At 37.7% G+C, this 14,918-nt stretch overlaps 1 protein-coding gene across 3 annotated transcripts in view; it reads left to right on the top strand.

Moving 5' to 3' along the window:
- Aatf (apoptosis antagonizing transcription factor) overlaps nt 1–14,918 on the top strand; it is a 101,726-nt gene that overhangs the window by 43,258 nt on the left and 43,550 nt on the right. For all 3 annotated transcript variants that reach the window (XM_013013454.1, XM_013013453.1, XM_013013455.1), the window contains exons 6-8: nt 781–973; nt 1,434–1,598; nt 3,756–3,839. In XM_013013454.1, coding sequence (XP_012868908.1) covers nt 781–973; nt 1,434–1,598; nt 3,756–3,839 — 442 coding nt within the window. The remainder of the gene's footprint in view (nt 1–780; nt 974–1,433; nt 1,599–3,755; nt 3,840–14,918) is intronic.

Genomic DNA, 14,918 nt, shown 5'->3' with positions numbered 1-14,918 from the left:
TCGGTTAAGATGCAGGGTTTTTTTCTGAAAAATTTTAAATGGGCTTGTATCAGTTATGTGTGTATGTGTGTGTGTGTTTCATTGTTAATCTCTATATGTTTACACTGTATTCCAATCTATTTAATCCCCTGTACCATACTCCCTGTACCCTTTTCTCTAAGAAACCGCAACAGGTTTTCTTGTGTTTTCATAGTTGGAAATAGTCTATTTTGATAGTATCCTTCCTCCAGATAATGCCTTCCTTTTTTCCTTGATACATTTTTTTATTTGTACTAGACTAGTTTCTCAGATTCGGAGCTTGCGGATTGAGAGGGCTGATTGCTTTGCAGTTTAGTGCTGATTTGGGTACTTGCCCATTTGAGTTTTCTTCATATTCAGCTTCTCTTTGTTTGGTTAAACTAATATGTTCACCTCTCCTTAACAGTTAGTTACAGAGAAATGTTTCTCTTATTGATTTGGGGATTAAGGTCATAGAAATATGATTATGTGTTTAATTTTTAAAGACCCTTCAGAATAGGCCTGGTTCATACACATTTCTAATAATATTTTACAACCTCATTTATTTTTACAGTTTGCTTATCTTTTAAAAACTATTTTGAAACCTCTGTGCTTTATAATTATTTGAAAAGTTACCTGAGTTTTTGATTGACCTAATGGGGATGTTTCTGGTGTTATTTAAATTGTAGATAAGAATAGGTAAGACCTGAATTACTCTTACTTCATGTGAACTTAGTTTTTAAGTAATGTTTATTTACATTAGACTTCTCCTGGGTTTTCTAGTGAGGAGATTTCTAGTGAGGATGATGAGCCAGAAGAGAAGAAGCAGAGAAGGGCCCCGCCAAAGCGGAAGCTGGAGATGAATGATTATCCTGGTTTCATGGAAAAGCGCTTTGCTGATTTTACAGTCTTCAGGAACCGCACCCTGCAGAAATGGCATGATAAAACCAAGCTGGCTTCTGGAAAACTTGGAAAGGCATGTGTGTGTCTGTGTAAGATAGCTGGTGGTGGTAAATGGAAGCAGTTGTAAGAAATTAGAACTATAGCTTGTTTATATGGATGCTGTTATGATGTAATAGTAATCAATCACGTCTGTTGTAAAATTTACTGAACTATTCCTGGAGTTTATAACATTCAGATTTGAGATTTTAACTTTATTAGAGAGAATGTTTTATTATTGAAGCTTTATTCAGTGCTAAAAGTATGAGATAATTTAAAGAAACATTTTAAAACAGTCATTAAAGGGATAGGAAACTGAGGTGACCTGCTTAGTACTGAAAAAAATTTACTTTCAGAGAACACTTATAGCCATTCACAAACTCAAAAAGGCCTTCCTGAAGATGATTGTTGTATTTCTCCGCTGACATAGAAAGATAGACAAGCTGTCTTCAGCACTGACTTTCTGTATTATCTGATACCGGGTAATGTTCTTGCAGGGTTTTGGTGCCTTTGAACGCTCAATCTTGACTCAGATTGATCATATTTTGATGGACAAAGAAAGATTACTTCGGAGAACACAGACCAAGCGCTCCAGCTACCGAGTTCTTGGCAAACCTGAACCAGCTGCTCAACCTGCCCCAGAGACTTTGCCAGGAGAACCAGTAAGAACTCTGATACAGTTTGATTATCCCGGAGTTTCTAGGAATATAATTAAATGAAAACTTTGTAGGTATTATCTCCAAGTATGAGACGTTAGTGAAAGGAAGGAAAATAGCACTACTTTACTGTGTTGTTGAAAAACTGTGTGGTTGGGGAAAGCTTTAAAAAAAAAGTGGGACTTCTATTAACTTGTATTTCATTCTAATTTTGAGTTTGATAAATGAGTCTGGTGGTAGATGTATTCTTAATGATTTAGGGTTCTTTTTTGTTTGTTTGCTTGCTTATTTGTTGTGTTTGTGGTGCTGGGAACCAAACCCAAGACCTCATGTGTGTTATGTAAACTGTCTACCACTGAGCTACAACCTTAGTCCTTAGAATTTAGTTTTAAAGGTACTCTAGAAATGTTGATAGTGAAGCACATGTGGCTTTACCTTTGTGATTGTCACATGGATATTGTAGGAAAGAAGCCAGAAATGGAGCAAATTCTTAAATTTCCTTTAAATATTTTTTAACTTTTTAATGTAGAAGAAATAAATGAATAATATTTTTTAAGTTCATAATAATTATTTACTTATTTTTGCCAGTCCTGGGGCTGAACTTTGGGCCCAGGCATTGTCCCTGAGCTTCTTCTTTTGCTCAAGGCCACAGCACCACTTGCAGCTTTTTCTGTTAGGTGCTACTGAGGAATCAAACTTGGGGCTTCATGCATACAAAGTAAGCACCCTACCACTAAGCTACATTCCAGTCCCTAAGTTCATAATTTCAAAAGAAAGGTAAAAATTTTCATACTCCTAAATTTTATAAATTTTATTTTTAATATATTAACAGTTGTGATGTTTTGTGCATATAATATATATATATATATTTTTTTTATTTTACTAAATAAGATGTGTAGGAAGTGGCTCTGTGGCTCAAGTGATAGAGCACTAGCCTTGAGTTGAAGAGCTCATGGATAGCGCCCAGGCTCAAAGTTCAAGCCCCACAACCGACAAAAAAATTAAAAAAAAAAATAATAAGATGTGTAGCTACATGAATCTATAAAATATCACAATTGAGCTAAGAATGTTGCTTAGTGGTACAGTGCTTGCCTAGCATGCGTGATACCATGGATTCGATCATTGTTACCACATAAACAAAAAATAAACAACATTTTAAAAGTCACAATTATGTTCAAAATCTTAAAACTTTTTAAATTTGGCATATCTTAGATACTTTTTTTTTGTTGGTCGTGGGGCTTGAACTCTGGGCTTGAGCGCTGTCCCTGTGCTCTTCAGCTCAAGGCGAGCACTCTACCACTTGAGCTACAACACCACTTCCGGTTTTCTGGTGGTTTATTGGAGATAAGAGTTTCATGGACTTTCCTGCCCAGGCTGGCTTTGAACCATGATCCTCAGATCTCAGCCTCCTGCTTAACTAGGATTACAGGCATGAGCCACCGGTGCCCGGCAGATACTTTTTAATATCATTACAGAGATCTCTTTTTTTTCCTAATGGTGTCAGAGTATTTCATTGTATAAATATATGCTAAAGTTTAGTCAAATAATATATATTTCTATTGTCTTCAGTCTTCAAAAGAACACTATAGGAGATAATTCCGACATTTGTGTATTTGTGTGAGCATAGGACTAGATAGCTTAAAGTAAAAATATTAAAGGAAATACACTAAATCCTGGTAGATATTTCCAAATTATCTCTCAAAAGCTGGCACTAATTTCTAGTCCCTCCAGCTGTGTCTCCAGAAGTCCTAAGTATTGCCAGTCTTACAGATTGAAAAATTGTATTTTATCATTTCAAACTTTTGTACAATAGAGTGGAGTTAAACATTATTCTATAATTATTTGCATTCTTTTTCTGTCAACTGTCTTTTAATGTTTTTGTCTGTTTCTTTTCTTTTCCTTCTTCCCTTTTCTCCTTTTCCCTTCTTTCCCTCCCAGACAGGTCTTGGCTATGTAGTCCAAGCTGACCTCAAAGTCCATATCCTCTTGCCTCAGCCTCCAAGCCCTCATAGTATCTAGCTTATTTATCAATTAGACTGTTTTGTTTTAAATTTAAAGGGCCCTTTATATCTTAAAGCAAACAGTATTTTCACTGTTCGAGGTACTACTGATAGTAGCTACATTGTTTACTGGATTCACTCTTTTTTACTTTTTTTGGCCTAGGAGATTCTTCCTCAAATCCCTGCCAATGCTCACTTGAAGGACTTGGATGAAGAAATATTTGATGATGATGATTTTTACCACCAGGTATGAGTTTTTACATAGTCTTTTATTACAAGATGTCAGGTTCTAGAATTTTAAGACAGTCAATAGAATTCTGTGAATTAAAAGGTAACTTATTTTGGAAGTCAGACAAGTAATTGAACTATTGCATCCAGAATTGACTTATTATGTCATTCTGGATTGTTGCTTTTCTTTTGTTTTATGTTTTCCTTTTGAAATGAAAACAGCTACAGTTGTTTTTTTAGTTGTTTCTGGAGTATAAATATAAAACAGTTTCAGCTTCTTTGAGTCAGGTGATTTATCCTTTTTCCACCATTTATTTATTTGTTTATTTATATTTTTTTTCCTCCTGGTACTAGGAATCAGTCCCAGGGCCTTGCATATATTCCGCAAGTACTCTACTGCATCTCCAGCCTATAATAATAATAATAGAGGAAATTTATTTAATAATTGCTTCCTTCTTTCCTTCCTTCCTTCCTTCCTTCCTTCCTTCCTTCCTTCCTTTCTTCCTTCCTTCCTTCCTTTCTTCCTTCCTTTCTTCCTTCCTTTCTTCCTTCCCACCTTCCCTCCCTCCCTCCCTCTCTCTCTCCCTTCCTCTTTCCCTTTTTTTCTTCTTTTTTTTTGTGCCATTACTGGGGCTTGGAATGCAGGGCCTGGGTGCCACTCCCTAAGCTCTTTTGAACTCTTTTTTTCAAGTCTAGTACTCTGTTGTGAGATGAGAGTCTCTATTGCCCAGCGCCACTGCTCGCCTATAATCCTCGCTACTCAGGAGGCTGAGCTCTGAAGATCCCGGTTCAAAGTCAGCCCAGGCAGGAAAGTCCATGAGACTCTTATCTCCAATAAACCACTAGAAAACCGGACGTGGCGTTGTGGCTCAAGCGGTAGAGCACTTGCCTTGAGCTGAAGAGTGCAGGGACAGTGCCCATGCCGAGTTAAAGCCCCATGACCGACCAAAAAAAAAAGTACCTTCAGATCTCAGCCTCCAGAGTTGCTAGGATAATAAGTGTGAGCCACTAGTGCCTAGCTGTTTAGAGATTTCTTGTCTCTTTACTATTAGAATGGAAAATAGTACTAAAGGCTTGGAATCCCAGAGTTCTAGAATTGCGCTTCTGGTTCTGCAACCTACTATCTCTCTTGTTTTAAGTTACTTTTGTACCTGCTCAAATCAGTTAAGAATATATTGTGAATGTCTGCTATAGTTGATTATAAATGATAGTGTAAAGTTTTAAAAAAGAATTGATAGAAGTTGAAATATGGCACAGTTCTCAATGTTTCTTCGCAACTACCCCTATTTCTCTCCCATTCCCAGTCATTGTCTGCTGGCATGCTGGTTTGTTTTGTTTTGCCAGTCTTGAGGCTTGAACTCAGGGCTAGGGCTCTGTCCTTTTAGCTTTTTGTTCAAGGCTGGCTTTTTGGTGGTTGATTTGAGATAAGATCTCACAGACTTTCCTGCCCAGGCTGGCTTTAAACCATGATCCTTAGATCTTAGCCTTCTGAAAAGCTAGGATTATAGGTGTGAGCCACCAGCATCTAGTTCATACTACTCTTTTAAATAATTTTCATGACTGAACATTTGGGCTATTCTAAAGGACCACAATAATAGCTGGTTTCTCATGGCTCACACCTGTAATCATAGATGTTCAGCTGAGATCTGAGGATTGGAATTCAAAGCTAGTCTGGGCAGCAAGGTCCATAAGACTTATCTCCAATTAACCACCAAAAAGCCAGAATTAGTGCTGTGGCTCAAGTGGTTGAGCACTAAGGGATAACATCCAGACCCAAGTTCAGGCCTCAGGACTGGCACGCGCACGTGTGTACGCACCCACACACACCCCCCCCCCCACCCTCCCCCTCCCTCTAGCCTCCTCCTCTCTATAGTCGTGTATCAGTGCTTTTTTTGTGTATTTAGTCATGGTAGCTGTACTTCATATGTATGCTTAGGAAAACATTTCTTAGGAAAGTTATATGTAAAACCAGAACAAGTATTGAGAATACCTCTGGGCTGGGAAGGTGGCTCAGTGGTAGAGTGCTTGCCTTGCATGCATGAGGCCATGGGTTTGATTCTGCAGCACCACATAAGCTGGTGGAAATGGCAGTGTGGCTCAAGTGGTAGAGTGCTAGCCTTGAGCTGAAGAGCCTGAGGGACAGCACCCAGGCACAGAGTTCGGGCCCCATGACCACAAAAAAAAAAAAAAAGAATATGTCAGATTTGCCCCTAAAGAATATTGTATTAATCTTTTTATACATTGTTTAATATTTGATAAAATGTTAAATATTGTCATGTCAGTCTGAAAAATAATGATTGGTAGGTAGAGAGTTGGTATGGCCTCAGCTGTACCCAATTCCTGATTCTTTTTTCCTTCTCCCTTATATCCATTTGTCACAAGAGTAGGGAACTCTATTTTGTTCTGGAGTGTCTGAAGAAGTGCCTGATATGGGATATTAATGCTGTATAATTGTGTGAGATCACAGGAGATGATCAAAAATGTTCCAGTCCTCATTAATTGAAGTATGCGATGGAAAGAGCATCATAAATTAAATAGGCTTAATAAAGTAAACTAAAATTACTGGGGAGAAGTTGCTTCTACTGGTAATCCTTATTCTGAAAGAATTTTTTTCCTTTTTCTCTTGTTTCTCTCTCTCTCCTCTCTTCTTCTCTTCCTCTTCCCCCCTCCCTCTCCCTTCCTCCCTCCCTCCTTCTTTCCCTCCCTCCCTCCCCCTCTTCTCTCTCTCTCTCTCTCTCTTTCTCTTTCTCTTTCTCTCTCTCTGGCCTAGAGGTCTGTTAAAGAAATAGCATTATTTGATTGGCCCTTTATCACAATTAATAATTTTAACTTCGATAAATTCTGATCTCAGAGTTATGACTAGTCACATCTTAGCTTTTCCCCTTCCTGGTTAATTGGGGTGCTGGGGTTAATCTAAATTAAAACTTAAACTAATAGAGGTCAGCAAGGCAGCTGAAACACCTGAGTGAAACAAATGGGACTGCCAGGTGCAACTTTATCTTGGCTGTTTCCCAAGAGGGAAGTGGCAGCAAATTGGAGTTGTTTCAGCCTTCTGTAAAGGTGAATGATGGGTGACACTTGTTAATGTACAGCATCTCCGGAAGCGTTCCAGATTGCTTTGCTGCTGTACCAACTGCTGCCATCCATGAACAGTCAGTAGGAACTGGACCAGTTGCCAACATCTGGCAGCACAGCAAGGAATGGGTGCAAGTCTTGAAACCCCACAGATTCTAAATATGGTGCTTAGAACTGTGCAGGCTTTAATCACTTACCACTCTTTGGCAGCAGGCTATGACAGCTTATCCTAGCCTCGTATATCACATCACGACATCTGCTGAGCTGCAAGGCAGCTGCACATTCATTTTCTTTTCTTGCCTTTTCTCTTTGCTTTCTATTCCCCTTCTTTCCACTGCCCTCTCACTTGCCCATCCCCTCCTCCCTTTACACTTTCTCCCCCTCCCCAATATGCTTCTTGGGAGAGATGATCTGTAAAGATTACTGCTTCATTGTGTACGAGTAATTGTGGTGATGCCAGGCCCTTGACAGACACAACGTAGCACCTGTTCTGCTGACCTGGTTAATTTCTTCTGTTGAGTGGGATTTGCCAGAGATTGGAGCTGAAGCCAATTCAATGATAAGGCTAAAGAAAATGGCTGTATGTTTTCTGTCACCTCCCAATTAAATTGGCTTCATAAAGTGCTTTCCTTTATTTGTCAGTGTAGTAAGCTTGAGCTAAGTGTTGCATTCAGAAGTGGTACAATGTATTACAATGGGCTTGTGAGTTTTCATTTCTTTCTTTCTTTTTTTTTTTTTTTAATGTGGTCATATGGAAGAGCTGGATGGGTGTAATGCATTTCATCCTTTTTTTTTTTTTAAACCATACTTGAAGCCAGACTCTTTAGGTCCATGTTTTGTAAGGAAGAGATTATAGCCACATTGAATTTTAATGTTTCATTGTATGGGTTTAAAGGCTTACTTGGTTAATTCAGGTGTCATGTGGCTCTGTAAATGCTCTAACTACTGAGAATAATGGTGGGGTCAGACAACCCCCAACACTTGCAATTGCACATACGCTCACTCTCATTCTCTTTGTTTCTTAAATGGGCCTTAAACTTATAAAATATGTCTGTATTATTTAATAATGGCACATGCTGTATATATGCATGTATGATATGCTTGTGTATATACATATATGTGGATGAAGTGAGGTACTAAAGACTATCAAATATCATAAATTGATTTTTATTTTTTTATTTTGCTCTTTTGAGAGTCTTGGCTGTGTATGCCTGGCTGGCCTTGAACTTGTAATCCTGCTGCATCTGTCTACTGAGTACTGATTACAGGCCTGTTCTACCATGCGCAGATTAATCTTATCATTTTTAGAACTGAAAAGAAACAGAGTCCTTGAGAACTGAAGCAACTTCCTAATAGTCATATAGCAAATGACAATACTAGTACTTATCTGAAGATTGCTTAGGCCAAATCTTACTCCAAACCTTACTTCTTAAATGTCTTACTCTTGAGTCATAAAAAGATTTGGCTGTAATATTACAGTTTTTAGTTTGTAAATAAATAAGTTTCATTTTCTTAGAACTAGGAGAAATATGCTGTTGGAAAGTAATATTTTTTCTTAGAAGGCAAATGATTTATTGAATTCCTGTTACTTAACAATTCTTATGAAAAAAATTAGCTCTATAGTTTTGTTACTGATTTTTTTTTTTTTTTGAAACTAGAATTTCTCAAAGCTTGAAGTATAGCCACTGGTGAAGATTTTATGAGAGGAACTGTTTACCTGCTGCGGGGAATCATTGCAGGGGTTTTACTTTCAAATGGAATTAGTTCGCATTTGATTCCTTTGTTTTTAAGGCCCATTCCTAAAGACAGTTTCACAAAACATCAAGGTTATAAATAAGTACGAAAGATGAGCCCCTTCAGAAATGTTTTCAGTATTTTTCATTTTCATGATCCTACCTGGTATTTTATATAACATTCAATTCTTTAAAAATGTGTTGTCTGTGTTACCATTTAAGTATTTCTTTTGTGTAGGTTTCTTAAACCAACAGATATTCTTTGCCTAAGTTCTTAAAAACTTAGGGAAGCACCAAAATTTGCTGAATAGTTAGGGACCAGCTCCTGGACTATGTAGGAAGGTGGTTGACAAGCATCTTTATTTAATCCTTATAAGATCCCCGTATTGGAATGTGACTACTCCTAACAATAAGGTATGTAAGGTGACTGATTTTATTCTTTTTATATTCCAAATCTCAAACTAGTTTCTTGTCACTTCACAAGGTATTTTGTTCTGAAATGGCTAATTGAGCTTAGCCGTCGACAGATTGATGCCTGGATTTCTATGGGTTCATTAAGATTTTGTATGTTACTTCTGGTTCTGTTTAGTTTTGATCCTGTCACTTTAAATCTAGCCAGGAATGTCTAGAGAAAGGCATAAGGGGTTTTGCACTTTTGATGACCACACTGATAGGTTAAATTTCTTCTTTCATTTTGAAATTAGGACATGTCTATAACTGACTTGGCCTACATGTTGGACTTCTGTATCTAAGACATTTGATAATACTATAAGCAAATAACTACTATAAAAAGTCAGTAATGTTGAGAAAGAGAAGAGCCAGGCTGTCTGACACTATGGTTTTCTTTAAGTAAATTGGTGAGTGATTAATATGGACAGTTGATGTGTTGGTTTTAACTGTTTACATTTACAACTTTGTATGAAAGAGCAATGTTTCAAGCCATCCCTGGAGCAAATGACAACATAGTATTTTTTACTGTGGCATGTATCTTTCTAGTGGTTCAGTTGATAGTTAATAATATGTTTTAAGTTTGGATAGGAATTTGTTTCTGCTAATGAGTTACTGGCAAATAGATGCCTTTTGTTCAGAGAAATCTTTTGTTTTTAATTTTACTTTGAAATGTTACTGTGACTTGGCAAATATGTTCTCAAGGTTGCTTATTTTGTGTGCTAATAAGCACAGTTCTCCTGCTTGGATGTAAATAAAATACAAGATTCCAGTAATACTTTTATAGCCCCAAGTGAAGAATTTCACACTTCTCAAAAATGGGAAATAATACGTCCTTGTTCAAATAGGTTGATGATATGTTGGACTTAATAAACAGTTCCTTCCAAGTGACTCATAAGGAAAACGGTATAGTGGCTGGGAATGTGGCTTAGTAGTAGAGTGCTTGCCTACTATGCATGAAGCCCTGGGTTTGATTCCTCAGTACCACATAAACAGAAAAAGTCGGAAGTGGCACTTTGGCTCAAAGTAGTAGAGTGGTAGCCTTGAGCAAAAAACCTCAGGGACAGTGCCCAGGCCCTGAGTTCAAGCTCTAAGACTGGTGTAGAAAAAAAGAAAAATGGTGTAACAAGAGAAGGTTCAGTGCCTCCTAAAAGTATGTGTATATTGTAGATTTAGAATAGAAAATAATTGTTTTAAATTTGTATAGTGTCTTTGGAGATGTTCAAATCTAAACTGTCTTTTCACTAAAGACAGACAAAAACATTATAAAGAAAAGTACAGACATTTCTTATGAGTATTGATACAAAAAAAGCAAACTCATATAGGCTGCTTGTTTAATATGAGTATTGATACAAAAACAAGCAAACTCATATAGGCTGCTTGTTTTATATGTGCAAGGCCCTGGGTTTGATCCGTAACACCACATAAACAAAAGTCAGAAAATTAGGTACCTTAGAACATAAAAAATAATTACACCTTACAACCAAATGGAATTTAGCCCAAGAATACAAGGCTATTTAACATCAAAAATCAAATAATACAATTTGTCAATAGAATAAAGATATAAATTATCTTAGTAGGTACAAAAATAGTCTCTAACATTCTTTTATGATAAAAATAAACATTCAATAGACTAAAGATAGAGGGCATTTCCATATTTGATAATGAACATCTGTGAAGCCTGATGTCACAGTACAAGTCTATAATCCCAGCAGTTGGGAGACTTAAGATAGAATGATCACAGTTTGAAATTAGCTTGAGACCTTGTTGCCAAAAATTATAAAGGAACATGCGTGAAAAACCACAAAAGATCCAGTGTTCTCCTAAGATTAGGAATAAGACAGAGAGATGTCTATTTTTGCTACTTCATACCCTACTATAGTATTGTGTTGGACTTGTAGGCAGGGCAATTGGGGCAAGAGAAACAAAATACATCCAATTTGGAAAGAAAGGTGAGATTAAACTGTTACTTGCAGGAGGACTTCTAAAGCTAATGAACGTAATTAACACTGTTACAGGGTTCTAATCATTCCTGGGCACCAGGGGCTCATGCCTGCAATCATAACTACTCAGGAGGCTGAGATCTGAGGACTGAAGTTCAGAATTAGCTCAGGCAAAAAAAGTCTATGAAACTGTTATCTCTAATTCCTCTCTCCCCCCCTCCCCCACCCCCCCAAAAAAGTAGTAGAGTGCCATCCTTGAGCAAAAATGCTAAGGGACAACACCTAGGTCCTGAATCTAAGCTCCAGTAACCAAAGCGTACACACTCCCATTAGTTGTATTTCCATTCACCAACAATGAGCAATATATAAAGAGAATTAAGAAAAGAATTTTATTTATAATATCCAAAAGAGTAAAAATACCAAGGAATACATTTCATCAAGGAAATAGAAGACTTGTACATCAACAATTATAAGTGTACTGGGTATTGGTGTCTTACACTTGTAATCCTAGCTACTCAGAAGGCCAAGAGCTGGAAGACTGTGGTTCAATTCAAGCAGAAAAGTCTGCAAGACTCCATCTCCAATTAACAAGCAAAATGCCAGACTGGAGGTGTGGTTCAAGTGGTAGAGCACAATAGTGAGCAAAAAAAACTGAGCTGAGCATGAAGCCCTGAGTAACAGCATGCATGGGCGTATGCACACACACACATACCCTATAAATGTTGCCAAGAGATTAGAAACCTAAGTAACTGGAAAGTTATTCTGTGTTCACAGTTTAGGAGACAATATTGTTAAGATGAGAATATTCTTTAAATCCATATCAACATCCCATTGACTTTTTCTTTTGCAATATTGGTAAGCTGACTCTAAAATTCATATAGAAATATAAGGATCCAGAAAAGTGAAAACCATCTTGAATAAACAACAGAATTGGAGGGTCTACCCTTTTTCGTTTCAAAACTTACTGCCGTGGTACAAAAATCAAGACATTTTACAGGAAGCAAATAAGCCAATGGAATACAACTGAGAATCTATAGGGAATGTTTACATTTATGGTCATCTGAGGGAAGGAATTCTATACTTCTTCCTTTTTTGGAGGGAAGAATTTGCTGGAGATTGAACCCAAAGCTGTGCACAGGCTAGGCATGTTCATTCTCATTGAACTACATTCTCAGCCTGGCTAGTTGATTTTTTAAAAAAATAAAAATAACAAATCAATTTAGTGGAGGAAAGAACAGGCTTTTCAACAAATGTTTTAGGACAACTAGGTAGTCACATGGCAAAGAATGAAGATAGAACATTGTCTCAAGCCCACATGAAACTTAGCCTAATGGATCATAAACTAAAATAAAGGAATTAAAACTGTCTGAAGTGGTATATACCTACAGTCTTGGTATTCAGGAGGCAGAGGCAGGAGGATCATGAATTCCAGAACAGCCTGAGCTATAAAAATAGCAAGATTCAATAAAAAACAACAAAAAGCTAAAACCATAAGCCCCTTGAAGAAAACAGAAAATAGGAATAAATCTCAATGACGTTTGGTCAGGAAATGGGTTGTTCTTAGATGGAGAGTGACAACTAATGAGTTAATGGAATTCCTTTGGCACTGATGATTGCACTGTAATGGTGTGTGTGTGTGTGTGTGTGTGCGCGCGCGTGCGCGCGCGTGTGTGTGTGTGTGTGTGCGTGTGCATGCCAGTACTTGGGCTTGAACTTGGGTCTGGCAGTTGTCCCTTAATTTTTTTGCTCAAGGCTGGTGCTCTACCTTGAGTCACACATCTGCTTCCAACTTTTAAAGATTCTTTGCCCACTTTTAAATGGCCAATCCTAGCTACTCAGAAAACCGGAAGTGGTATTGTTGTGGCTCAAAGTGGTAGAGTGCCAGCCTTGAGCAAAAAAAGCTTAGGGACAGTGCCCAGGCTCTGGAGGAGTTCAAACCCCACAACAACCAAAAAAAAAAAAAAGATTTTGCTGCAAATGATGCCATTAAGAAAGTGAAAAAAGACAAAAAGTGGTGGCACACACCAGTAATCCCAGCTTTATGTGAGGTAGAAAATGGGAGGATCGACTTTTGTGATCAACCCCGGTAAAAAGTCATTGAGATAACATCTCAAAAAGCAGTCTGGGCTTGGTAGCTTGTACCTCTAATCCAAACTATGAGGAATTAAGTAGAAGGGTCACTCCCTGAGCCTGGTCCTAGACCAATGCAGGAGATCCTACCTGAAAAATAAACTAAACCAAGAAAGAGCCATAGGCTGTTCATAGAAATGGTAGAGTATTTAACAAACAAGGTCCTGAGTTCAAGTTCCAGCACTGTCCTCACAAAAATAGAAAACACCATAGAACTGAGACTGTTAAGGGACAATAACTTAGAACATGTAAAGAACTCGTACAAGTTAACCAAAAGAACCCACTTAAAAGTGGGTGAATAATCTAATAGGTATTTCTCTAAAAAAAATACAGATATGCAGTAATCTCAGAAAGATGCTGCATGTAATTAGACATCAGTGAAAACTTCCGTGAGATTCTGCCTCATGTCCACCAGGATGGCTGTAAATCAGTGTTGAATATTAACAGATGCTCACAAGTAATGTACTGGGATGATATTTTACATATTTTTACCTGAACCTTTTAAAAAGATTTGCTTAGTTTTCTAAGTATCTGCTGCTATTTTTTCTCCTGGGCTCATCCTCTCTGGGATGGTCTGCTCTTGGCCTGTACTTGCCTTGGCTTCTTTCTAGAGTAAGGGGTATTTTCTAACATCCATGTCTTTTCCTTGCTTGCCATGTGCTTTCAGTTACTGAAGCATATCTTGCAGTGAAAGGGTGTGTAAAAGATAAATCGATTGAGTCCTTCTTTGCATGTGTGATGCTATGTTTATGTAATTCTTATTATACCTGGTTAGTGATTTGGCTCTATATGGAATGTGAGGTTGGAAATAGTTTTCCTCGGATTTTTGAAGACATTCCTTTGCTACCGCCTGCTACCTGTAATTGCTGTTGATTGAGATATCTAATCCCATCATGATTTCCATTCCTTAATAGTAGAAGTGTAACAATGTAATTTATTGTCAGGACTAGGCACTTTAAGGCACTAGGCACAAACCAGAACTTTCTTGGATAAACTGGTACATGTTTTTTTCCCCTGGTACTGGGGTTTTGACATAGAGCTTTCATGTTTGCTATACAAGGGCTATACCACTTAAGCAACACCTCCATTCCTAAGCCGGGATATGTGGTTACCTCCTTTCTGCATGGCCTCTTTTTTTTTTCTCTGTTGAAGATTTTTTCTGGTATTCTGCATTGCATACTGCTGATGTGTCTTAGCAAACCCTCTTTTTCATTTATTGTACTTGGTCTTTGTAAGCTGGTCTGTTCTTTAATTCTGGGAAATTTCCATTATGATTTCTTTAAATTTTTTCTCCTAGTCTTTGTTCATTATATAGTTAACTTTCTAGAGTGTCCTCTTAATTTTTATTTCCTTCTTCAACAAATAAGCAAAGGGGAATTGCTGTTTGGCCTTTTTGTTTTATATTAGAGATTTTAAAGAATTTATTTTCTAGTTCTTCATTGGACTTTTTTTTTCTGTTTTGTGTTTAAAATATTAGCTGGGCACTGGTGGCTCATGTCTGTAGTCCTAGTTACTCAGGAGGCTAAGATCTGAGGATTACAGTTCAAAACCAGCCTGGGCAGGAAAGGCTGAGATTTACCTCCAGTTAATCACCAAAAAGCTAGAAGTTGAGCTGTAGCTCAAATGGAAGAGTGCTAGCTTTCAGCAAAAAAGCTCAGGGACAGTGTGTAGGCTCTGAATTCAAGCCCCAGAAAACATACACACAGACTCTCTCTCTCTCTCTCTCTCTCCCTCTCCCTCTCCCTCTCCCTCTCCCTCTCCCTCTCCCTC

This window comes from Dipodomys ordii, unplaced genomic scaffold, assembly GCF_000151885.1.
Source record: "Dipodomys ordii isolate 6190 unplaced genomic scaffold, Dord_2.0 Scaffold19, whole genome shotgun sequence".
In the NCBI taxonomy this organism is placed as follows: domain Eukaryota; kingdom Metazoa; phylum Chordata; class Mammalia; order Rodentia; family Heteromyidae; genus Dipodomys; species Dipodomys ordii.
The sequence above is the reverse complement of the archived record's forward strand: the minus strand, read 5'-3'. Positions and strand labels throughout refer to the sequence as shown.